Below are 23,972 nucleotides of genomic sequence, written 5' to 3'. Positions count from 1 at the left end.
TAATCACAAGAACATTTTATCTAATCCCTTACCAAGTTACAATCTATTTCAAAATTTTCCGATTATAGACTATTTCTCTGATTATTTTTCAGCTTTTTTACTAGTAAGACTTATTTGCAAATCTATCACACAAAGAAAACAGACTAATAGTTGAACTCACAGCTTTTACTTGAATATTAATAAGCAATTATCTTCACCAAACTCTATCTCAACACATTTCTCTTACTAAGAAATCTAAACTGATATCATACCTACCTACCAATAATAATTTTTTAAAAAGTTGCATGTGTACTTATACATATAATTCTAGAAGTTTAGTAACATAAAGAATTGAGAATAAAGATGAATTCAAGTACTTATGCAAGGATATTCAGAGACTGACTATCTTTACACAGAGACTCGGAGAATCACTGTCCTCCTAGGGAGCAATTATGAAATAGCCAAAATGTGCTAAGGCCTATGGTGTGATCTCTGGTTCCCTTTCACTTGTTCTGGGCTTCCTATATGGATGTGAGGGTACTTTGGCAGCCGGCAATCCTGCCACTAGAGAACAATCCCTAAGAGTAGCTGATTACATTTCTTCAGTTACTCAGGAAAGTGAAATGGAAAACTAAGAAAAATGAAGACTTTCCTTCTTTCCTGTTCCTAGAATCAAGGTAAGTATTAGTCTGAATGTATAATTTCCATTAAGGACAACTGTAATGGGGATAAACTGAGTTTCTAGCTTCAAATTTCACAATGTTGATAAAGAGGACAGATCCTCAGGCTTAGATCATCAAAGAATGTCTAAAATATAGGATGCATTAATCACAATTAGATTCCAGTTACCTAGAATACATATGCAAAAAAAATACCATTATCATTAGCACCTAGGGAAGAACATACTGTTTTCAAAGTATATTTAAACATCCATTTCAGATGCTATATACTGATCTGTGTATTAAAATGTATAATTAAAGTATCCTATTTAAGTTAAATAGTTAAAAATCAGAACCTGATAAACTATGACACCAAATGTGAAACTTTAGAAAATAATTTATTTTCTACAGTGCTAAACATCAACATATAATTATCTCCAAGCCACTAATATGCTCTCCAAAGGGCTACCCTTGTGAAAACTATGGGCATTATCTGTAAATATTTCTTATTCTTTATTTTATGAATATTTTAGTGCCAACTATACACTAGGCACTATGTTAGGTATCTGTCTCCTATATGATCTGGGAAAAGACGGCATGTCTAATTTTCTTCATATAGTATAATGCATTCCCCAAACAGATGAGCAAAAGCTTACCAATTCAGTAAATTATTTTACTATCTAAGACAGGGCAAAACAGTGTGGCAATGATAGCCGCCTTGGCTTCTGATGCGCATACTTAGGTTTGTTTTCTATTTTAAAACAGGTATGGCTATGATTTGATTTCCAATAGGTAAGGCTTTTCTTTGATTAAGCCATACAAGTTGACATACAACTTCAATGAATTCACAAGACTGGATGGAGAGCCAGAGAGGTCAAGTAATCAGAACAAGCACCTTTCAAGTGCCCTGTGCTCTACATGGTGGTGGTGTTTTTTTTTTTTTGCCACATCCTGTGGCTTGTGGGATCTTAGTGCCCTAGCCAGGGATTGAACCCAGGCCCCCTGGAAGTGCTGAGTCCCAACCACTAGACCACCAGGGAATTCCCAGTGTTCTACATGGCTTTTAACTAGTATGTATCCTCAGATTCTTCAGCTGAATCTCATAACCCAAGAATGACTACTAGTGTATGGTAATCTTTACAACATTAACTATTTTTAACTCTCCAGAAAGAGACCAGGTAAGTATCAAGGAAAGCTATTAATACTCAAAATAAGAAAAGGGGAGACTCAAGGAGAGCAGCAGTCTTAAAATTTTTTAAGTGTTTGCTCTTACATTTTTGGTCTGATATGATAGTTGTAAGATCATGGGAAAATTATTAAACTCAATTATACTTCACTAACCATAAAATGGGGCCATAATACATACTACATAGGAACATATGGTTTAAAATAAGACTAAGTGTAAAAAGTGCTTAGTATAGTGCCTGGCACATAGTAATCAATAAATAATGGCCTAGAGTAACAGTTATTAGTTGATCTGGAACAAAAAGTGTGTATTTTTTTCAATTATTACTACTGTATTTCCATAAGAGCTTTCTGTAGTTCATCTTATTTCTTAGGCTGAAAATCAAAAGAAATTTTGAATATTCCTAAGGATCCTCTCCTTTTTGTGAATCTTCCTTGGGCCAAACAACTGCGATTCATTAGTCACTGACTCTTCTGTATCTCTACAACTTACACATGATTTTACCAATGCACAATACACACTAAACTGTAATTAACCGTTTCCACATTCTGTTTTGCAATGTTCTGTTTTCGCAGTCTGGCAGGTGGTCTTTTTCATTTTCCACAGTGCATAGAAGAGACCCTGGTAGGCAAAGTCTTAAATAGATATCTATAAACATGAACTAAATAATTGCCGATTCTGTTACTAAGTGACTTTCCAGAAAGTTAAGGAGATTAAACAAAACTATTTCTTTTAAACAACTGCTTAATTGTTACTTTTAGCTCAGTCATTGTATATGGCAACCCTTCTTAGAGAACACTTCAGAATCCATCTAATGAGGACTGTATTATATTCTATGCCAAAAAGGTTATGAATGGTTATGAACTAACTCTCAGCTGTCTACTCCAGAGTTTATAAAAAATGTATGCTAAAACAAATAGAAGTTAGAGGCTGTCTTTAAGTTTGCTTGATACACTATTGCTGCCCTCTAGTACTTCAGCAGTTGAATGTGACTGTAGTCAGACTACTGCAAAATAAGATGATGGAAAAAGCACATTATTACATTTAATTCATTTCTTTCCATAGAAAAAGGGGAATTTAGACACCTTTTCTAATTTAGTTAAGAATGGTTCTCATTCTTTTGACGGTTAATACTACGTTTAAACTGTTTAGATACATCAGATAGGATGCTTTTAGCTACCATTAACAGAAAACCAATTCAAAGTAACATAAACAGCATGGAAATTCCTACCTCACAGAACTGCAATATGGTCCAGTGCTAAGTCAGGCTTCAGGGCTGACTAATCCAGCACCTCAAGCATCTCTATGGGAGTCTACATTCTGTCTCTAAACTCTGCTGTCTACAGGACTGGTTTCATCCTAAGGCTACTTCTTCTCATGGTCAAAGAATGGCATTTTTCCACTTCACATCTAGCAGACACCAGGCTGCCAGAGGCTTTTTTCAGAATGAAAAAGAAACTTCCCAGAAGCTCTTACATACCTCTCTGTATGTCCAATGAATTAGAACTGGTTGACATGCCCATTCCTAGACCAATCACTGTCAAGGACAATGAGATTATCCACAGTCCAAGCAGATCCATCCTCTGAACTAAGGTTAAATTTCCAATCCACACTGCTGCTACTCAGTAGGGAAAGGTAATTATAGAATGATAATATTACATCTACTCTTGGAATACTCAAGGGTCATTCATAATTTCTCTATTAATCCAACAAATATAGATATAAAATGAGAATTCATGTGCCAGGCTTATACAAAATGATTCAGATATAACTATGGAAAAGACAGACATCATCTTTGAGGACACAGTGCTTTTGGTTTACCAACAGATGGGGGAAAAGACATTAACCAGGTAACCAGCCAATTAATTAATTACAATTGTGATGAGTACTATAAAGCAAAATAATGATATCAGAACACATTATAGGTGGACCTAACTATCTTAAGAAGGCCAGGGAGGCTTTCTTGAAGAGGCAACATTATAACTGCAAACTGAATGATAAGCAGAAAGTAGGCAAGCACAGAGACTGAGAGTAGTGAGTGGAGAGGAGCTGTTTAAGAAGAGAAATAGCTTTTCAGAAGATACTGAGGTAGGAAGTAGCTTAACCCGTTTAAGAAATTGGGAGAAGGCAGTTACAGGTTAGCAAGCATAGGAAAAAGTAGAGCAGGTTATAGTTGCAAAAGTAGGAGTGACAGGAACCCTGTGGGAACTTAAAGCCACGTTAGAGGTTTACAACTTTATCCGATGGCAATAGGAAGCCAATGGAGAATTTTAAGTGGGAAAGTGACAGCATCACAACTATTTTAGAAAGAGCATTTTAGTTGTTCCCTCTGAATGAAGTTGAATGGACTAGAGAAAGAAAAGGTAAGAGTTATTAGGAAATTAGCAAGAGTAGCAGCAAAGAAGTAGAACAACAGGGAGAGTAAAAAGGAGTTGATTCCAGCACAGAGACAAGAGGATGAACTGAACATGATGTTAGTATAGCAGAGAAGTAGTTTATTCAAGACGTATTCAGAATAAAATCAATAGGATTTGGTAGCTGACAAGACGTGGGGAATAAAGGAAAGGAAGGTTTCAAGACTGATTCCCAAGTTTCTAATATAAATTATTAAATAAAAGGTTGTATAGTATCTATTGAAATAGGAAACACTGAAGGAGCTAATTTTCCCTAGAAGACAAAGATTCAATTTTTAGACATACTGCAGGTTCTCGTCCATCCTGAGTGAACCTTCTAAAAATTTTTTCTGTGCTTACTTTCAAAGCAATTCTTCTAGGGTTATTTCCATTCAGACAACTTAAGGAGTGGTATGTGTACCAAGTGGGGAGATGCTGGTGGAGGAAAAGGACAGGAAAATATTTCTGAATTCTTGGAAACAGCTTTCTCTTTTCCAGTGGGAAAATACGTGAAGAATTCTCACATGATACTATAGCCCACTGATGTTTTATTTATACCGATTCAAAATGCTTAATATTATTTTATAATAAACATCACTAAAGCACTGAAAACAAAAGTAGAGACTCTGGATAAGATAAATTTTAAATGTAATAAGCAAGCTCCCTTTAGCTTTATCAGAAGTATTTTCAAATATTTAAATAATTCAGAGTAATTGCCTTAAAAATATCATTTTAATTCTAATCATATTTTCAAAACTCAGAACATAATTTGATTTTATATATTCACTGTATCAATTTTATAAAATAAACATTTAAAAATGCTTAAAAAAAAAAAAAAAAACTTACCTCTAAAAGAAAATCTTCTAGATACTGAATTGGATAGAACGGAGCCTTAAAGTCATCTTTTTCTTGTTCAGCCTTGATTCTTGCATTACTGGCAATCACATGAGTTATTCCTGTTGGTGAATTTTTTGGTAAAATAACATTTGCTTTTCCAGCCTCCAAAACTCTAAAATGTAAACAGTATAGAAAAGTATTAAAAAGAAAGTATTTAGCCAAATTATCTAAATCAATTTCTTTCCAGGAGTAGATGCAGAACTTTCTGAAAGAAATTAACTTCTTTGGTCTATTTGAGTGCCATGAAGAATAATTATTGCAATGACTACCTAACCTGTTAAGTTTTTCAGAACAGATGCTTAAGAAATCATGTTATTTTCTCTATTTATCCATTTCTTGATATAGGGAAAGTTGTTTTTTTTTTTTTTTAATGGGGAAAGTTTTTAAGAATCAAGAATACTGTTTATTTCCTAAGTAAAAGTCACCTCTATAAGCCAAAAAAGGAAGAAGTATAAGAGAGTATTTCACCTCAAAAGGCAACAATACCTCCAAAAAAACCATTCTGAACCACAAAAAATGGAACTAAAGTTGCCAACCTTCTTCTAAAAATTTACCTTTTGAAAAAGTTTAACTTTGATCTACATTAAGACATACATTTTACATTTAGGCTCAGAAGACACAGACACATACCCAAAAGTTTCATCAAAGTTCATTACTGCTGAGGATTTAGAAAGCTACAAAAGAACACTGCTACGACCTTACAAGAACAATAAGTCAAATAATCCACAAAAGTATAACTTTTCATGAATGCAGAGAACTGAGATAATAAGCCAATTAAGAAACTGAATTTCCAAAGGAGCAGTCAGCACCTCTGTGAAGAGATTGGATGCCCAAACTATTTCACTTTTGCCAGAGCACAGGACAGAAGTAGCCACCATAAATGCAAGTAAGAGTCTGGTAATATTTAAATAAATTTAAAGGCCAAGTGTAGGTAGTACGACAGTTTAGAATAACTGAGAATCCCTGACACATGAAAGGATGTCCTCTCAGTTGCAAGCTCTTTGCCCCCAGCCTCTATTAAGGATTCCTGAAAAAGATTAGGAGCAAGTACAGCGGGAATCCCCGATGGTAGTGAAGGTGGGCCAGTGGGGACTGCCTGACAACAAGAAATAAACATAAAACCAGAACCACTTCCCTGCCTCCATCTCTCTTATGAAGCAGAAGCCTGAAGCCATCTGGGTAAGTTAAGAAAGTTTTTTGACTTCAGAACCCAGGAAAAGATGCACTGGTTTTTGGAAGAGTGGAAGTTAAAACACATCTGCCTTTGGGAAAGGGGTAGGAAAGCCTCCTGCTGTGCAGCTCAGAAGAGACTGGATAAAGGATAGAAGCAAAAGCCACCTGTCCCTGGAGAGGGGGCAGGAATGCCAATTGGGCCTAGGTCCCTGCACTTATACAAAGCAGACACCTCAAGCTGTGGGAGACGTGGAATTTTTCTTTTCCTGCCTATCATACAAGGGAGAATTTGGCTGTCATGGCTTCATTGAGACAAAAACAATAGGTGTTATCTCAACCCGAGACCAAGAAGAATGCTTAAGACTAAAGCTTATCCAACGGACAAAAACACACCAACCCTTATCCTCCAGCCAAGAAATGAGTAAGAAGCAACAGGGGAAGATACACATAATTAAATGTATAAAAGCACAAGCGAATATTTTAGGATGATGTAAAATTTAGAGATCTTGATTGTAGTATGGTAACATAGGAGCATAAATTTGTCCAAACTCATCAAAATGTACACTAAAAAATTTTGCATTTTATAGTCTATACATTACACTTCAGTAAAAATAACAAAAGCCCTCAGACTACCCCCTTCCTGCAAAAAAGTCACAGCAGTCTTGAAACACACTTTACTAAATAAGTCCTAAAATATGATGAAAAATATAAAAAGAAATGAAATGATGAGAGAAACAGTATGAACCATGAAGACATTACATAAACTTAGAAAAAACCCTTTGTGTAATGTAATACTTCACTTACAAAAATCTGTGAAGTGCTTCACAACTGAAAACAAATATCTCCTAATTAAAAAAAAATTTTTTTTACTTGAGTTGGCCTAGAAATAACACAGAAAATAAAACAGAGACCCTGAGAATAATGCAATGCTAGAAAGTAGATTCTGTTCCATTAGACACATAATACTTAAATGAGCAGAATGGCTTAACCAGGTAATCAATGAGTAAATCACCATGTTTCATTTTAGAATTAATGAGTAACTGCAAAGAAATACAAAAAAATAACTACAAAGAAATGCAAAAGGTCTATAGACCTAACCGAAGTAGAAGATGTTAAGAAGAGCTGGCAGGAATACACAGAAACTATACAAAAAATGGTCTTAATGACCCGGATAATCACGATGCTGTGATTACTCACCTAGAGCCAAACATCCTAGAGTGTAAAGTCAAGTGGGCCTTAGGAAACATTACTACGAACAAAGCTAGTGGAGGTGATGGAATTCGAGCTAAGCTATTTCATATTCTAAAAGATGATGCTGTGAAAGTGCTACACTCAATATGCCAGCAAATTTGGAAAACTCAGCAGTGGCCACAGGACCAGAAAAGGTTTTCATTCCAACTACAAAGAATGTTCAAAGTGCCACACAGTTGTACTCATTTCACATGTTAGCAAAGTTATGCTTAAAATTCTCCAAGCTAGGCGTTAGTAGTACTTGAACCAAGTACTTGAACTTCAAGATGTACAAGCTGGATTTAGAAAAGACAGAGGAATCAGAGATAAAACTACCAACATCAGTTGAATCATAGAAAAAGAAAATTCCAGAAAAACATCTACCTTTGATTCACTGACTATGCTAAAGCCTTTGACTGTGTAGATCACAACAAACTGTGGAAAATTCTTAAAGAGATGGGAATACCAAGCCACCTTACCAGCCTCCTGAGAAACCTGTATGCAGGTCAAGAAGCAACAGTTAGAACCAGACATGGAACAACAGATTGGTTCAAAATTGGGAAGACAGTATGTCATGGCTATATATTGTCACCTTGCTTATTTAACTTATATGCAGAGTACATCATGAGTAATGCCGGGCTGGATGAAGCTCAAGCTGGAATCGATTGCTGGGAGAAGTATCTATAACCTCAGATAAGCAGATGACACCACCCTAATGGCAGAAAGTAAAGAGGAACTAAACAGTCTCCTGATGAAGGTGAAAGAGGAGAGTGAAAAAGCTGGCTTAAAACTCAACATTCAAAAAGTGAAGATCATGGCATGTGGTCCCATCACTTCATGGCAAATAAACAGGGAGAATGGAAACAGTAACAGACTATTTACTTGGGCTGCAAAATCACTGCAGACAGTGACTATAGCCATGAAATTAAAAGATGCTTGCTCCCTGGAAGAAAAGCTATGACAAATCTAGATAGCATATTAAAAAGCAGAGACATCACTTTGCTGACAAATGTCTATCTTGTCAAAGCTGTTTTTTCCAGTAGCCACGTATGGATTTGAGAGATGAATCATAAAGAAGGCTGAGTGCCAAAGCAATGATGCTTTCGAACTGTGGTGTTGGAGAAGACTCTTGAGAGTTCCTTGGACTGCAAGGAGATCAAACCAGTCAATCCTATAGGAAATCAATCCTGAATATTCATTAGGAGGACTGATTCTGAAGCTCCAATACTTTGGCCATCTGATGTGAAGAACCAACTCACTGGAAAAGACTGAGGGCAGGAGAAGGGGACGACGGAGGCTGAGATGGTTGGATGGCATCACCGACTTAATGCAGATGAGTTTGAAGAGCAAACTCCAGGACAAGGAAGCCTGGCCTGCTGTAGTCCATGTGGTCGCAGTCAGACACAACTGAGCAACTGAACAGCAATAATTAAAAAAATAAACAAAACAAAACTTGTTTTCACATTCACTGCTTTAGCTTTTATGAGATCTCACCTTACAAGAGAGTCACTTCGCTTATCAGCTCTAACAAGGAGGACAACTTTCCATTTATGGAAGGCTCCAGGAGCACCAGTGCGTTTCAGTTCTTCTCGCCATCTTTTAGGTGCAGATTGCATTTGAGGTGAATAATGGGAGTCTTTTTCAATTTTATATCCCCATTCATAAGTTGTTTCATCAAGCCATCTGCCACTTTGGGCACTATGAATTATGTAGTCCTTAGTTAGTACCCACTTTCCTAGAAAGCAAATAAACTGTTAGTCACAAAAGAATTTTGGTTCTGATAAATGGGAAAAAATAAAGACCAAATAACAAATAAAATTTGCCCTGTTTCAACATGCCTTTTTCTACACTGCCAATGTTATCTTTGAATTATGTTTTCCTACATTTTCTGATAAAGGCCTACAACATCACTGAACACTGTATGTAATCTTTCTTATGATAAATAATTATAATTCTGTTACTGTGTAAAATATAAAGTTAAGGATTAATAAAATATATTGAATTATGACTATTATTGCTTACCAATTTGAATGAGGTTTATATTCTTTCTCCTATGCTAAAAGTTTTTACAATAATGTTTACAGCATTATTATACTTTAAAACAATGAATTTTCAAGGATATTTAATAACATTCTGTAGTTCTTTATCTAGGCATCAATGATCTTTTTAAACAGCAGATAAAATACATGTTTTCACCTCTGGAGATAATAATGAATCCAAATGTTTTTCTGGTAAATTACTAAAAAAAAAAAAAAGTAAATTCACCTGAGTCAAATATTGAAGGGAGGAAAAAAAAAAGCAAGTGGACTAATGATACACCAAATCAATCACAGTAGAGCAAATTATAAAAGGAACATCAATGGTGACAAGCAGAGAGGAGATTAAGCCCTAATAAAGGTTCAGAAAATTTTAAATCTTAGTAAAATAGAATGATCAATGCTTCACAGGATGGATGGGAGGGGAAGCAGAGCAAGAGAACAAAAACAGAAACTCTTCCATGATAGATCAAAGGAAAAAAACTTGACTGAGAATAGCTGAGGCTTCAACAAAAGCTTTTTTTTTTTTAAAGGTATTTTGTACCAAGCCTTTCTGTTAAAAAATATTTTTTTCTTGTATAAAGCACTTACACTAGGTGAAGTAAATATTTCTGCCTCTTCAATATCTTTTTCAAGTGTTATTCAGAAAATCAAAGCAAAACTAATACATCAAATATTTTCAGAAAAATATCAGAAAGAACCACATTTATATTTGATACAGTAAACCAACTATCTTTCCAGAGATTAAAGCCTTTTTTCTTCACCATGAGGATTTTTTATTTCAAAAGTGAGGGGAAGATAGTTAACTTACCTGCTGCACAAGCCGCTAAAAACTTCTCACTCTTACATAGGCGTTCAGCTATTAGATGTGTACAATTTTTGTATTTCTGCAAAGACAAATCCACACCAAAAAATGCTATTAAGGTAAGATTTCCTTTTTAACATATTCTGTCTATCCTTACAATTCAAGGGGGCATTTTATAATTTTTAGGCCAGTACTTTAATTTTAGTTATTCTTCAACTATACCTTGAACTGTACTCACCTCACTCTTGATAAAAGTGCAATCCAGTTTTAAAAGCAATTTGCCTAGAGCTTCTTTTTCTTCTACCTTAAATCCTGTCATCTGGATAATATGCTTTGGGGCATCGTCTTCCATCTAACATATACATATAAAGAAGACAACATATGTTAAACATGTTATTCATACAGTTGACATTTTTTAATTATGAGTGATAAAAATAAAAACTACTTAAGATATAAGGCTTAACTGTAAGACAGTACCAATGTTCAAATGCTAATGTGCAACAGAAATTAGTTTTAAACGTGACCTTATCAAAATGTGGCTGTAAATAAAATGATTTGTTTTCTGGTTTGAACACTGAAAGATTTACCTGCCACTAGAACACACTGATGAGCATAATTCTTCAGAAAAAGACAAATACTTTTAAAATTTCATCAATATAGTAGATTCATTTTAAACTGCTGTTTTTGCTAAGACAGAAAACACAAGGACCTAACAGAAGCAGAAGATATTAAGAAGAGGTGGTAAGAATATGCAGAAGAACTGTACAAAAAAGGACTTAATGGCCTGGATAACCACGATGGTGTGATCACTCACCTAGAGCCAGACATCTTAGAGAGTGAAGTCAAGCGGGCCTGCGGAAGCATTACAACAAAGCTAGTTGTAGGAGGTGATGGAATTTCGGCTGAGCTATTTCAAATCCTAAAAGATGATGCTGTTAAAATGCTGCACCCAATTTGCCAGCAAATCTGGAAAACTCAGCAGTGGCCACAGGACTGGAAAAGGTCAGTTTTCATTTGAATCCCAAAGAAGAGCAATGCCAAAGAATGCTTAAACTACCGCACAACTGTACTCATTTCACATGCTAGCAAGGTTACGCTCAAAACCCTTCAAGCTAGGCTTTAACAATATGTAAACGGAGAATTCCAAGATGTACAAGCTGGATTTAGAAAAGGCAGAGCAAACAGATCAAACCACAAACATCCACTAGATCATAGAAAAAGCAGAGAATTCCAGAAAAACATCTACTTCTGCTTTACTCACTGACTGGGCCAAAGCTTTTGACTGTGTGGATCACAACAAACTGTGGAAAATTCTTAAAGAGATGGGAATATCAGATCACCTTATTTGGCTCCTGAGAAACCTGTATGCACGTCAAGAACCAACAGTTAGAACCAGACATGGAACAACCAACTGGTTCAAAATTGGGAAAGGAGTATATCAAGGCTATGTGTTGTCACCCTGCCTATTTAACTTATATGCAGAGTACATCATTCAAAATGATCCAGCCCATGCTGGGCTGGATGAAACACAGCTGGAATGGAGATTGCTAGGAGAAATATCAATAACCTCAGATATGCATACGACACCACCCGAATGGCAGATAGCAGAGAAAAACTAAAGAGCCTCTTGACGAAGGTAAAAGCGGACAGTAAAAACGCTGGCTTAAAACTCAACATTCAAAAAACAAAGATCATGGCATCCGGTCCCATCACGTCATGGTAAACAGAAAGCGAAAAATAGCAAACAGTGATAGACTTTATTTTCTTGGACTCCAAAATTATTGTGGATGGTGACTACAGCCATGAAATTAAAGACACTTGCTCCTTGGAAGAAAAGCTATGGGAAAACAAAGACAACATATTAAAAAGCAGAGATATCATTTGGCAGACAAAGGGCCACATAGTCAAACCTATAGCTTTTTCAGTAGTCATGTATGGATATGAGAGTCGGACCATAAAGAAGGCTGAATGCTAAAGAATTAATGCTTTTGAACTGTGGTGTTGGGGAAGACTCTTGAGAGTCCCTTGGACTGCAAGGAGATCCAACCAGTCCATCCTAAAGGAAATCAGTCCTGAATATTTATTGGAAGGATTGATGCTGAAGCTGCAATACTTTGGTCACCTGACGTGAAGAGTTAATTCACTGAAAAAGACCCTGATGCTGGGAAAGATTGAGGGCAGGAGGAGAAGGGGACGACAGAGGATGGGATGGTTGAATGGCATCACTTATTCAATGGACATGAGTTTAGCAAACTCCAGGAGATATTGAAGAGAAACCTGGCATGTTGCCGTCCATGGCATCACAAACAGCTAGACAAGACTGAGCAACTGAAGAATGACTGGACACTTGTGGACAATGACACACAGATATCATACAAATTTTCAGTGTTTGTGGACAGATACTGAACAGTATGTATAAATAAGTCAATGGAGAATTTAAACTTATGGTACCACAGTATTTACATCAAATGTTATAGTAGGTATATGGGGACGAGGGCTTCCCAGGTGGCACAGTGGTTAAAGAAACCACCTGCTGATGCAAGAGACATAGGTTTAATCCTAGGGTTAAGAAGATCCCCTGGAGGAGGAAATGGCAACCCACTCCAGTATTCTTGCCTGAAACATTCCATGGACAGAGCCCCAGGGGCTACAGTCCATGCAAAGAGTCGGACATAACTGAGCCACTGAGCACACACACAAATACTCAGTTCAGTTCAGTCACTCAGTCGTGTCCGACTCTTTGCGACCCCATGAATCACAGCACACCAGGCCTCCCTGTCCATCACCAACTCCCGGAGTTCACTCAGACTTACGTCCATCGAGTCAGTGATGCCATCCAGCCATCTCATCCTCTGTCGTCCCCTTCTCCTCCTGCCCCCAAACCCTCCCAGCATCACAGTCTTTTCCAATGAGTCAACTCTTTGCATGAGGTGGCCAAAGTACTGGAGTTTCAGCTTCAGCATCATTCCTTCCAAAGAAATCCCAGGGCTGACCTCCTTCAGAATGGACTGGTTGGATCTCCTTGCAGTCCAAGGGACTCTCAAGAGTCTTCTCCAACACCACAGTTCAAAAGCATCAATTCTTCGGCACTCAGCTTTGTTCACAGTCCAACTCTCACATCCATACATGACCACTGGAAAAACCATAGCCTTGACTAGACAGAACTTTGTTGGCAAAGTAATGTCTCTGCTTTTGAATATGCTATCTAGGTTGGTCATAACTTTTCTTCCAAGGAGTAAGCGTCTTTTAATTTCATGGCTGCAGTCGCCATCTGCAGTGATTTTGGAGCCCCCCAAAATAAAAGTCTGACACTGTTTCCACTGTTTCCCCATTTATTTCCCATGAAGTGATGGGACCAGATGCCATGATCTTAGTTTTCTGAATGTTGAGCTCTAAGCCAACTTTTTCACTCTCCCCTTTCACCTTCATCAAGAGGCTTTTTAGTTCCTCTTCACTTTCTGCCATAAGGGTGGTATCATCTGCATATCTGAGGTTATTGATATTTCTCCCGGCAATCTGGATTCCAGCTTGTGCTTTTTCCAGCCCAGCGTTTCTCATGATGTACTCTGCACATAAGTTAATTAAGCAGGGTGACAGTATACAGCCTTGATGTACTCCTGTTCCCATTTGCAAGCAGTCTGTTGTCCCATGTCCAGTTCTAACTGTTGCTTCCTGACCTGCATACAAATTTCTCAAGAGGCAGGTCAGGTGGTCTGGTATTCCCATCTCTTTCAGAATTTACTAAATTATTCCTAATCTAGATTTCTTAACTGTGCTACATGTTACTTTCATCCCCTACAAAGTAGACTGAACAAAATTACAGTTTCAAATTTAGAGTCATTAATTTCTATTTAAATGAAGTTCAAAATGTACTCTGTATTTGAGGTGGCACATTTATTGGCCAAGAAAAAGAAAATTCACAACATTTCTAGTTAGAAAAATAGTTGTTAAATAGAGGAAAACAACAGAATGGGAAAGACTAGACATCTCTTCAAGAAAATTAGAGATACCAAGGGAACATTTCATGCAAAGATGGGCTCGATAAAGGACAGAAATGGTATGGACCTAACAGAAGCAGGAGATATTAAGAAGAGGTGGCAAGAAGAGGTGTACAGAAGAACTGTACAAAAAAGAGCTTCACAAAAAAAAAAAAAAAAGAGCTTCACAACCCAGATAATCACGATGGTGTGCTCACTCATCTAGAGCCAGACATACTGGAATGTGAAGTCAAGTGGGCCTTAGGAAGTATCACTACAAACAAAGCTAGTGGAGGTGATGGAATTCCAGTTAAGCTATTTCAAATCCTGAAAGATGATGCTGTGAAAGTGCTGCACCCAATATGCCAGCAAATTTGGAAAACTCAGCAGTGGCCACAGGACTGGAAAAGGTCAGTTTTCATTCCAATCCCAAAGAAAGGCAACGCCAAAGAATGTTCAAACTACCACACAATTGCACTCATCTCACACTCTAGTAATGCTCAAAATTCTCCAAACCAGGCTTCAGCAGTACGTGAATCGTGAACTTCCAGATGTTCAAGTTGGTTTTAGAAAAGGCAGAGGAACCAGAGATCAAATTGCTAACAAATGCTGGATCATCAAAAAAGCAAGAGAGTTCCAGAAAAACATCTATTTCTGTTTTATGACTGAGTGGATCACAATAAACTGTGGAAAGTTCTTCAAGAGATGGGAATACCAGACCACCTGACCTGCCTCTTCAGAAACCTGTATGCAGGTCAGGAAGCAACAGTTAGAACCGGATATGGAACAACAGACTGGTTCCAAATAGGAAAAGGAGTACGGCAAGGCTGTATATTGTCACCCTGCTTATTTAACTTATATGCAGAGACATCATGAGAAATGCTGGACTGGAAGAAACACAAGCTGGAATCAAGACTGCCGGGAGAAATATCAATAACCTCAGATATGCAGATGACACCACCCTTATATCAGAAAGTGAAGAGGAACTAAAAAGCCTCTTGATGAAAGTGAAAGTGGAGAGTGAAAAAGTTGGCTTAAAGCTCAACATTCAGAAAACGAAGATCAAGGCATCTGGTCCCATCAATTCATGGGAAATAGACAGGGAAACAGTGGAAATGGTGTCAAACTTTAGTTTTTTGGGCTCCAAAATCACTGCAGACGGTGACTGCAGCCATGAAATTAAAAGACGCTAAATCCTTGGAAGGAAAGTTATGACCAACCTAGATAGCATATTAAAGAGCAGAGACGTTACTTTGCCAACAAAGGTCCGTCTAGTCAAGGCTCTGGTTTTTCCAGTGGTCATGTATGGATGTGAGAGTTGGACTGTGAAGAAAGCTGAGCACCAAAGAATGGATGCTTTTGAACTGTGGTGTTGGAGAAGACTCTTGAGAGTTTCTTGGACTGCAAGGAGATCCAACCAGTCCATCCTAAAGGAGATCAGTCCTGGGTGTTCACTGGAAGGACTGATGCTGAACCTGAAACTGCAATACTTTGGCCACCTGATGTAAAGAGTTGACTCACTGGAAAAGAGTCTGATGCTGGGAGGGATTGGGGGCAGGAGAAGAAGGGGACAACAGAGGATGAGATGGCTGGATGGCATCACCTACTCCAACAAGAATTTGAGTGAACTCGGGGAGTTGGTGATGGACAGGGAGGCCTGGCGTGCTGTGATTCATGGGGTCGCAGAGTTGGCCACGACTAAGCGACTGAAGTGAAGTATCAATGGTATTCAAAAACTTTACAAAAACATGCTGTTGCTAGAAATCATGATTTAGTCTAATGCAGAACACATATTAACACACAAAGCCACATGGGAATTATAAGGCATACAACCAAAACCAGGGAGAAAAACCGCTATCACTAATTTCAGGGAATGACAAAGCCTTTAAGAAAATTTCCTAGAGAAAATAATAGGTCTTTTCAGAAACACGGAAACCTATCTGTGAATACCACCTTGGTATTCTAATGGAAAGGCAAATCTAATTGTTTTTATAGTTCCTGAAAGTCATTTTCATCAGAGGAATACAAGTGTTTTAACCATATACATTTCACCCACTACTAGTATTTTATTTACGTATTTAAGAGTCTGAAAAACAATTTAGTAGGTATTTCAAGAAAAATGCTGCCAAAGAAGGGAAGTTTGAGTAGCCTTTAAAATCTTTCCCACGTGGCTATTTTTAAGTGCTTGGACTTCCCTGGGTCCAGTGGCTGAGAATCTGACTGCTCATGCAGGAGACATGGGTTCAATCCCTTGTCCAGGAAGATTCCACATGCTGTTGGGCAACTAAGTCCATGCGTCACATCTACCAAAGCCCATGCTCCCTAGAGCCTGTGCCCCACAAGAGAAGCCACTGCAGCGAGAGCCTATGCTCCCTAGAGCCTGTGCCCCACAAGAGAAGCCACTGCAGCGAGAAGCGCAGGCACGAGGGAGTAGCCCCTGCTAGCTGCAACTAGAGAAAGCCCATGCAGTGAAAAGCCAGTGCAACCAACCTACCAACCAACCAACAACTTGGAAAAACAAAAGAAAATTAAAAACATAAAATAAAATGCCTACATAGAGAAACTACTATTAAGTAACAGGAAAACACAGAAAGCAACAACAACAAAATCACTGTAATGCTCCCAAAAAGTCTGATTTAAAGGTTATTTTAGGGGTTTCCCTGGTGGTCCAGGGGCTAAGCATCTGCCTTATAATGTAGGGAACGCTGGTTTGATCCCTGATCCTGGAAGATCCCACATGCTGCAGGGCAACTAAGCCCATGCGCCCAGAGCCCGTACTCCACAGCAAGAGGAGCCACTGCAATGAGAACCCTATGCACTGCAACTAGAGAGTAGCGCCCTAGTCTCTGCAGCTATAGAAAGCCTGCACACAGAAATGAAGACCCAGTGCTGTCAAAAACAGAACAGAAAAAAAAATTGTTTTCAATAAATAGTATTTTAAATAGTATTTTTCTGCTTCCTGAGCACTTAATATGCTATGAAGAAATATAAGGGAAAAAATTATCATTATGCTCCTCTTTTATATCAAGTTAGGAACAGCTATTTCACAATTTGAATGTTTATTATTAACAAGGTGACATTTTAACGTATTTTAGATTGATGTACAAATTATTAAACGATTTGGACTTATTAGAGTTGTATACAATGCCAAGTTTCCATCCTAAATCATACTGTCCTTATGATGGAATAAATACAGCCGCCTTGGATATTTAACAGCCTTTTCTATCAAAGCAAGAGTCCACAGTAAAAGGAAAACAGGACCAACTGTGCTCAGTGGTAGAAATCAAGAAAACCTTTTTAAAGCAACTTCTTTCCTTTGAAAAACAATGAAAATGAAACTGATATTAAACAAGCAAAGAGGAAAAGTGAATAAGAAACACAGGTAAAGAAGTTAGACTTCCTGATTCAAAGTGCATGAAAATATAAGTGTTAAAAAACAAATCAAAACATAGAAAATTAACAAGTTTATCAGAAAAACTGTGCTATTAGCTAAATTTCCAAAGAATCTCAAATCACAGTGATGGCACACAATAACTAGCAGTTTGTTTTTTTTTTTAAAGAACAAATTCCATTAATCTAATAGAGTCCTATAATAAAATGATCTACTTGAACAGAATTCACAATACATTTAGCAATCCTTCTTAACATCACATCATATGATAAACTAATAACCACAGGTCTAAGTCATATAGTTACAAGGGAAAATAGTTATCTATATTTGTAGGAATAGACATATACATACATAGATATTAAGTATTTGTTTATACTTAAAAAATTAGTGGCTTAATGTCTCTTCCTATGATCCTACAGGAGTAAGAAAACAATAAATAATAGCCTGATATACCAGTGAACCCAAAGAAAGTACTATACAAAACTGGTGTTAATACCTATCAATTACCCAGATAATTCAAAGTGAAGTTTTGTGCTGGTAATAGGTTCTGGGATACGGACGATGAAGAGCTAACTGCTAGAAGTCTTCCCTCAGGAAATAAGGTAAATAAACTGCGATATAATTGTTCCAGTAGTATTTCCAGAAATTAGATATTTTTCTAGAACTTGTAGGGGGTAATCCTTGATGTCTTCACACAGAAGATACTACCCTAAGATAATAACAGGAAAAGAAAAACAACAAAAAACCCCACAGCATTCATTTTTAAGTTAAATGCATTATCTTTACTGTCAAAAAGTTTAAAATTATACATGAGATTTTCAGTTAAAGAAGATGCTCTTATATTAATTTTCAAAACTTTTGCAATAATTAAAAAGGAATCTAGTTGCTTACCTTGAATCATATAATACACACAACTAAGGAAATAATGAATTAGAACAGAGCTGGCATTTACAAAGAACAAGCAACTGTCCCTGTGGTGTGGACTTTCCCAAAATATCTCCCACATGGGCCTATCCTTGATGCCTGACATTCCTCTGCAGTTGGCGCCAGTTAAAAATGCAAATTAACCTATAGCACTCATCATAATTAAGGACACTGTATACTAGCTTTTTAGGTCTATAAATTCTTTACAAAATGATACATAGCTAGAACACCTTTGAAGAATATGAAACAGAATATTTTAAGAGAACTCAAAGAAATAGAGGCAAGAATAGTGATATGAATAGAAAGGTATGGTATGGGAAAGAGTATGTAAGACCAGGGTGTAACAGTTGGGTGAAAGAGAAAAGTATGCCAAAAAGAAGTGCAAGGTTGCTTAAAGAGGTCTGGGATTGGAAAATAAGGATAAACCTTCCCTACTCTACTCTGCATTATAATTTTTCTTTTATGATTAGACAGATTATTATAGAAATATGAGAACATAATGCATCTTAAAAACTGTATGCTATTAACTAAGATAAATAAGGTATTTATTAAAAAGTTTAACTTATGTTTGTATTTAAGAATTAAAATTTCCCTCAAAATAACTTTTACTGATTTATGTTTTAATTATAATTAATACATGATGATAGAAAATTTGAAAAATACTACAAAGTATATAGAAAGGTTAAAATCTTTAATTCCTTTATAATACCACTGTTAATATTTGGGACAGGGGAAGGATCTGACTTGAAGGTTTTATGGATGTGTGTAAAAAAAATTAAAAAATAAAAATTTATATAGTCTGTATCTTTTATATGATGGTCTTTTTCTACACTACTGAATATTTTGCCATTTTAAGGCAATGGGTTGAAAACTAGTAGTTTCTTAATGTTTGCTCTTCAGTGAACTATTTTGATTTTAAACCTAAGGAAAATCACCATTAAAACCTCCTTCTTTTGGAAAGGACATACTAAGCCTTAAACCCAATCCATATTGGTGCTTTGAATTAAAGAGTTTTAAAAGATTTTCAGGACTTCTCTTATCTAACAGCATTTAATTGGGAAAGTAAATACTACTAAAACTGAAGTCAATGTAATCAACACTATAAAAGGAATACACAAATCACAGAACTCATTTTGTTTGAGTAAAATCCTGTTTGGCTCCAAATGCTATTAAAATCTGCACCCTCTTCCCCTATGAGGTTTCAAAGGTGGCTCAGTGGTAAAGAATCCGCCTACCAATTCCCGAGATACAGGTTTGATCCCTGGGTCAGGGAAGATCTGGAGGAAGAAATGGCATCCCACTCCAGTATTCCTGCCTGGAAAATTCCACGGACAGAGGAGCTGGCGGGCTATAGTCCATCGGGTCACAAAGAGTTGGGACACAATTGAGCACACATGTACATGCACGCTTGGCCTAGAAGCCAAATCAGGCCTTTGGCTTAATATAAGTCAGCTGGGCTTTAGAAAAGAAAAAAACATTTTTTTTTTAAAGCTACAGTATCTTTTCCTGTTCCCTTCTTCAAAGATCAGGGATCCAAAGCATTTAACTGGCAAAGTAAATAATATTCAAATTGAGAAAAGTCAAAGTGCTGGATCTCAGTTTAACCAACACTACAAAAGTAATACCCAAACTACAGAACTCATACTGTGAGAGTAAAATCCCATTTGGCTGAACGCTATAACATCAAATGGAGTTTAGGAATTCTGCAGCCTCTTGGCCTAGGAGCCATATTAGGCTTTTTGGCTTAATATAATTCACCTGAGCATTACAATTTTTTTTTTTTTCTTTTAAAGCTATAGTATCTTTTCCTGTCCCATCCTTCAAAGATCAGGGACATGAGTGAGTAAATTAATTATCTGACTAAGGTCACCAATGGTGAGACTTCAGGGATATCTTTACCTCAATGACATTGTTTGGGAAAGAAGCAGTCATATCAGTCTCTTTGATGACTGATCTAGCAGTACAGGGAAGAAATGGAGAAGTAGCAGCAAAGTGACTGTGGCGAGGACAAAATGAGGACTCAGGGGAGATATCCAATCTATTTGGGCACTATACAAGGCATAGGTTGGACTAGAGATGTTAATTTTAGGGATAAATGGGCCTTAAGGGAAGCAAGGTGAATGAAAGAGATGCTGAGGGATAAAAGATGGACAGAAGACATTGGTTAGCCATGGGGGATGAAGTCACAGCTGCTTTAGTATTCTAGGAACTTTGTATTACTTAATAGGAGCAAACAGTTTAAGATTGACGTAGCAGGATTCTGGGGTTTATTTACTTCATAAATGTTCATTTTCTTCTTAAAAATTAAAGTGCTATTTACAGTTCTTGTACAGATGAGAATGGGGTACCTGAGAGATTAAAAAGTAGCTCAAGGGTACATAGCTAGAAAATGGGGAGAAATCAACATTCAAAATCTAAGTCTCTGTCTGCAAAAACTATATGCCTTTTCTACAATACACTTTGACTTTAATTTCAGAATCTAGTTAGATACTTTTAACATTATAATTTTAAAAAGTAACCTACTTTCAGAGAAGCAAAGAGAAACCTCATAAGATAAGGAATCTACTGTGAGGGTGAAGAGACAGTTGTTAGCACTGAAAATATCTATACTAATTACAATTTAATTTCAGAAAAATAATATCAGTGTCTAAAATTTCAAAGCGTTTTTAGGAACAATCCAAAGAGTGCCAGTTTTTTCTTATGAAAAGTTTTCATTATTTTCCTCTCAAAGTGGATTTGGTATTAATGATTCACTAGACTAATTCATATGGGCTTTTCTCCTCCATCAAAAACAAAACAGTTTATTTCAAAGTAATTCTGGTATCAAGAAAGTAAGAAGTAAGTGAATTTAAAAGTCTCAGGAATATTCTACTTTTAAGCAGTAAGAGGCTTTAAAAGGTAAGAAATAGTACATACTAAATTTTAGAGCACATATTTCCTATTAGCATATTTAAGGAGAGTCAAGTAACATACTGTTCTAATTTATATTTTTGAGAAAGAGTGTTGTTTTTTCAGAGCCTATATGGAATTACTGATTTTATTTTTAAAATGTTTCCCTGAAATAGTGTATTTAGAGTAATTAACCAGGCAAATACTGTCTAGTTAGTTATACTATTGGTTTTCTTAAAAACGTTTTTGGACATTAGTGGAAATCTTCAGAGTTCTTAATCTCGACTATGAAAAAACCCACATCTGACCACGTTTTCAAAGACCGTTTTACATGATTTATGCTTTCTGCTTTAAGGAAGCAAGAAAATGTTAAATGATATAATTAAACCACAGTCAATAATGAAAAAGAAAATCTACTTAGAAAACAGATCTAAGAGCATATTTTGCATTACTGAAGGCTATCTTCAATATTCAAGTACTTAAAACATCCTAGTTCATTTAAATTAACACGGAGTTAACTTAGACATAATCAAGGTAACTCCCTTATAAAAATCCACCTAAACACCTGCAGGACGGGTTCGTCAAACTTGCCAAAAATGGGAACACCTTGTGCATCAATAGGTACTTCTAGGAAATGAGGCATAACATAATAACACAAGTCCCCAAAAGTTTATAAGACACAAGAGCCTGTCACACCTACACTGGAAATTAGGTTTAAATTTTCATTCCTTGTGTCTTAACGATAACTGTTCTGTTCTTTCTGGTATAGGATATTCATTCGTACAAAAGAGCTTGACGCTTCCAAAATCAAGTTTCATCTGATTTCCGGGTCAAATCTTGAAAGGAAGTACTCAAAACATAACAAGTTTTCTGTCAATATTTAATCAGAGAGGCTTTGGGGGGGGGGGCGGAATCTCAGGATAATCCCTTCGCCTTGGTCCCTGCCTTCAAACAGCTGAGATACCATAATCCCCAGAAACACAGCCCGCCCCAACCCCCGCCGTCTTTAGGGAGACGTGTGAGTGTGTATGTGCGTATTTCAAGGCCTACAGGAGCCGCAGAGAGACGTTCTTGAACCGTTTGAGATTTGTTTATAATTCTACCAGGAAGAAGGAAAAATAAATAAATAAACGACGGCATTTGCCTTTTCATAGGAAGGTGGGCCTGGGGGAATTCCCAACCACCTGCACTGACGCTAAGTTATGGAAAAGCAGCCAAGAAGCCGGGACTCGGGGAGACGCGTCCCAGGCGATTCTATGGAAACGAGAGACGCGAGTGGCCTAGCGCCTTCCGGGCAGTAGAACGAGCTGCGAAAACGGAAGGCATGGGAAGCCGCTCCAGCCGCCCGCACAAGCAGAGGCGCCGGGGGGCCCGTTGCCCGCCGCCGCACGACCCCACCGACGCGGGCAAGCCGCGGCCGCGGGAAGCGCCAGAGGCAAGTGCAGTCGCCGCTCCCCTGCCCCGGCGCCTTCCCACAGCCTCACATCTCGGACGCCGCCGAAACTTGAGGAGGAAACACCCCCACACGGTCAGGGTGAACACCGCGTCTTCAGGGCTGAGGCCCTTTACCTTCCCGGCCGGGGTTTCTGGGGCTGCTGCCTCCGCGGAGCGGCCCCTGACAGGCGGGACGAAGACTGCCGCTGCGGCACCAGTGGCTTCACGAATCCGGGCTCTGGGAAATAATTTCCCGCCGCGCGCTCCGCGGCTCCGGAAGCGATTGTGACACTTCCGGGTGGTTGTCAGTGACGCTCTCGAGCTGTCGTCAGGGTCTTCCAAGCAGGTTCCCCGGCTGGATCCGGACTCGCGGGCCAAGCTCCTGCTAGCACCGCGCCGAAGGTTGGGAGACTGGTGAGTTATTATTTTTTTCTGGGTTGCCTCCTGGACCTGGTATTTCCGTCCACCCGAGACTCCGTGCAGCATCTTGATCTGACCGAGAAGTTAAGCGGGAAAAGGTTGAACTCGGAGTCCCCATCCAACCCCGTTGGCTCTTGACCCTCTGTGCTGCAGGACAAGGCCTTGAGATTCCGACTTTACCATCTTCTCAGTTCACAGTTTCTGTCTCCAGCTCGGAACTCGACCTCGGGTCCCCAGGTGCCCCTGGGTAAGACAGAAGACACCGTCTACTGCGACCTCTTTTAGGAGAGTGTCTGTAGAGGTGGTCAAGGAGTGTTCACACTCTCCCACAGGCAGGGTGGTGGTCACCCTTGATTTTCGAGAGCTGCTTTACCATCTTTTTCCCGAGTATGGTTTCCTTCATCTTGGGGTGCAGTGCCGGGGAGACAAGCAGCTGGCTGAAGAGCTCACCTTTTCTATTTTTGGAAGTGGGATGAGGGGGTCGGGTTGGGGGTCGTTCCTGATTGAGAACTCAGCGATACCGCCGCGGTTTAAATAGGGTGAGAATGGTCTTTGTTCTATGAGCTAATTGAGATAGCA

General features: G+C 38.0%; 2 protein-coding genes across 10 annotated transcripts in view; one reads left to right on the top strand and one right to left on the bottom strand.

Moving 5' to 3' along the window:
- SLF1 (SMC5-SMC6 complex localization factor 1) overlaps positions 1-23,206 on the bottom strand; it is a 68,211-nt gene extending 45,005 nt beyond the window's left edge. For 6 of the 8 annotated variants that reach the window (XR_003035374.2, XM_024994238.2, XM_024994241.2 and 3 more), the window contains exons 1-5: positions 23,109-23,192; positions 10,597-10,710; positions 10,365-10,440; positions 9,012-9,252; positions 5,064-5,226 (exon numbers count right to left, since the gene is read on the bottom strand). Coding sequence is in view for 6 of the 8 variants with exons in the window: in XM_024994238.2 (XP_024850006.1) it covers positions 5,064-5,226; positions 9,012-9,252; positions 10,365-10,440; positions 10,597-10,710 (594 nt within the window). In the remaining 2 variants the exon portion in view is untranslated. Of the gene's footprint in view, positions 1-3,304; positions 3,424-5,063; positions 5,227-9,011; positions 9,253-10,364; positions 10,441-10,596; positions 10,711-23,108 lie in introns of those variants that run through there. The other 2 variants (NM_001102058.2, XM_024994246.2) reach the window with 2 other exon arrangements.
- MCTP1 (multiple C2 and transmembrane domain containing 1) overlaps positions 1-23,972 on the top strand; it is a 1,071,916-nt gene that overhangs the window by 618,961 nt on the left and 428,983 nt on the right. Inside the window, exon 1 of one of the 2 annotated variants that reach the window (XM_010807608.3) lies at positions 23,293-23,387. The exons of the other annotated variant lie outside the window; for it this stretch is intronic. The gene's annotated coding sequence lies outside the window, so the exon portion shown is untranslated. Of the gene's footprint in view, positions 1-23,292; positions 23,388-23,972 lie in introns of those variants that run through there. 2 annotated transcript variants of the gene reach the window in all.

The sequence above is a fragment of the Bos taurus genome, chromosome 7 (genome assembly GCF_002263795.3).
Source record: "Bos taurus isolate L1 Dominette 01449 registration number 42190680 breed Hereford chromosome 7, ARS-UCD2.0, whole genome shotgun sequence".
NCBI classification, from domain to species: Eukaryota; Metazoa; Chordata; class Mammalia; order Artiodactyla; family Bovidae; genus Bos; species Bos taurus.
Note: the sequence above shows the minus strand (reverse complement) of the source record. Positions and strands in the feature narration are given on the sequence as shown.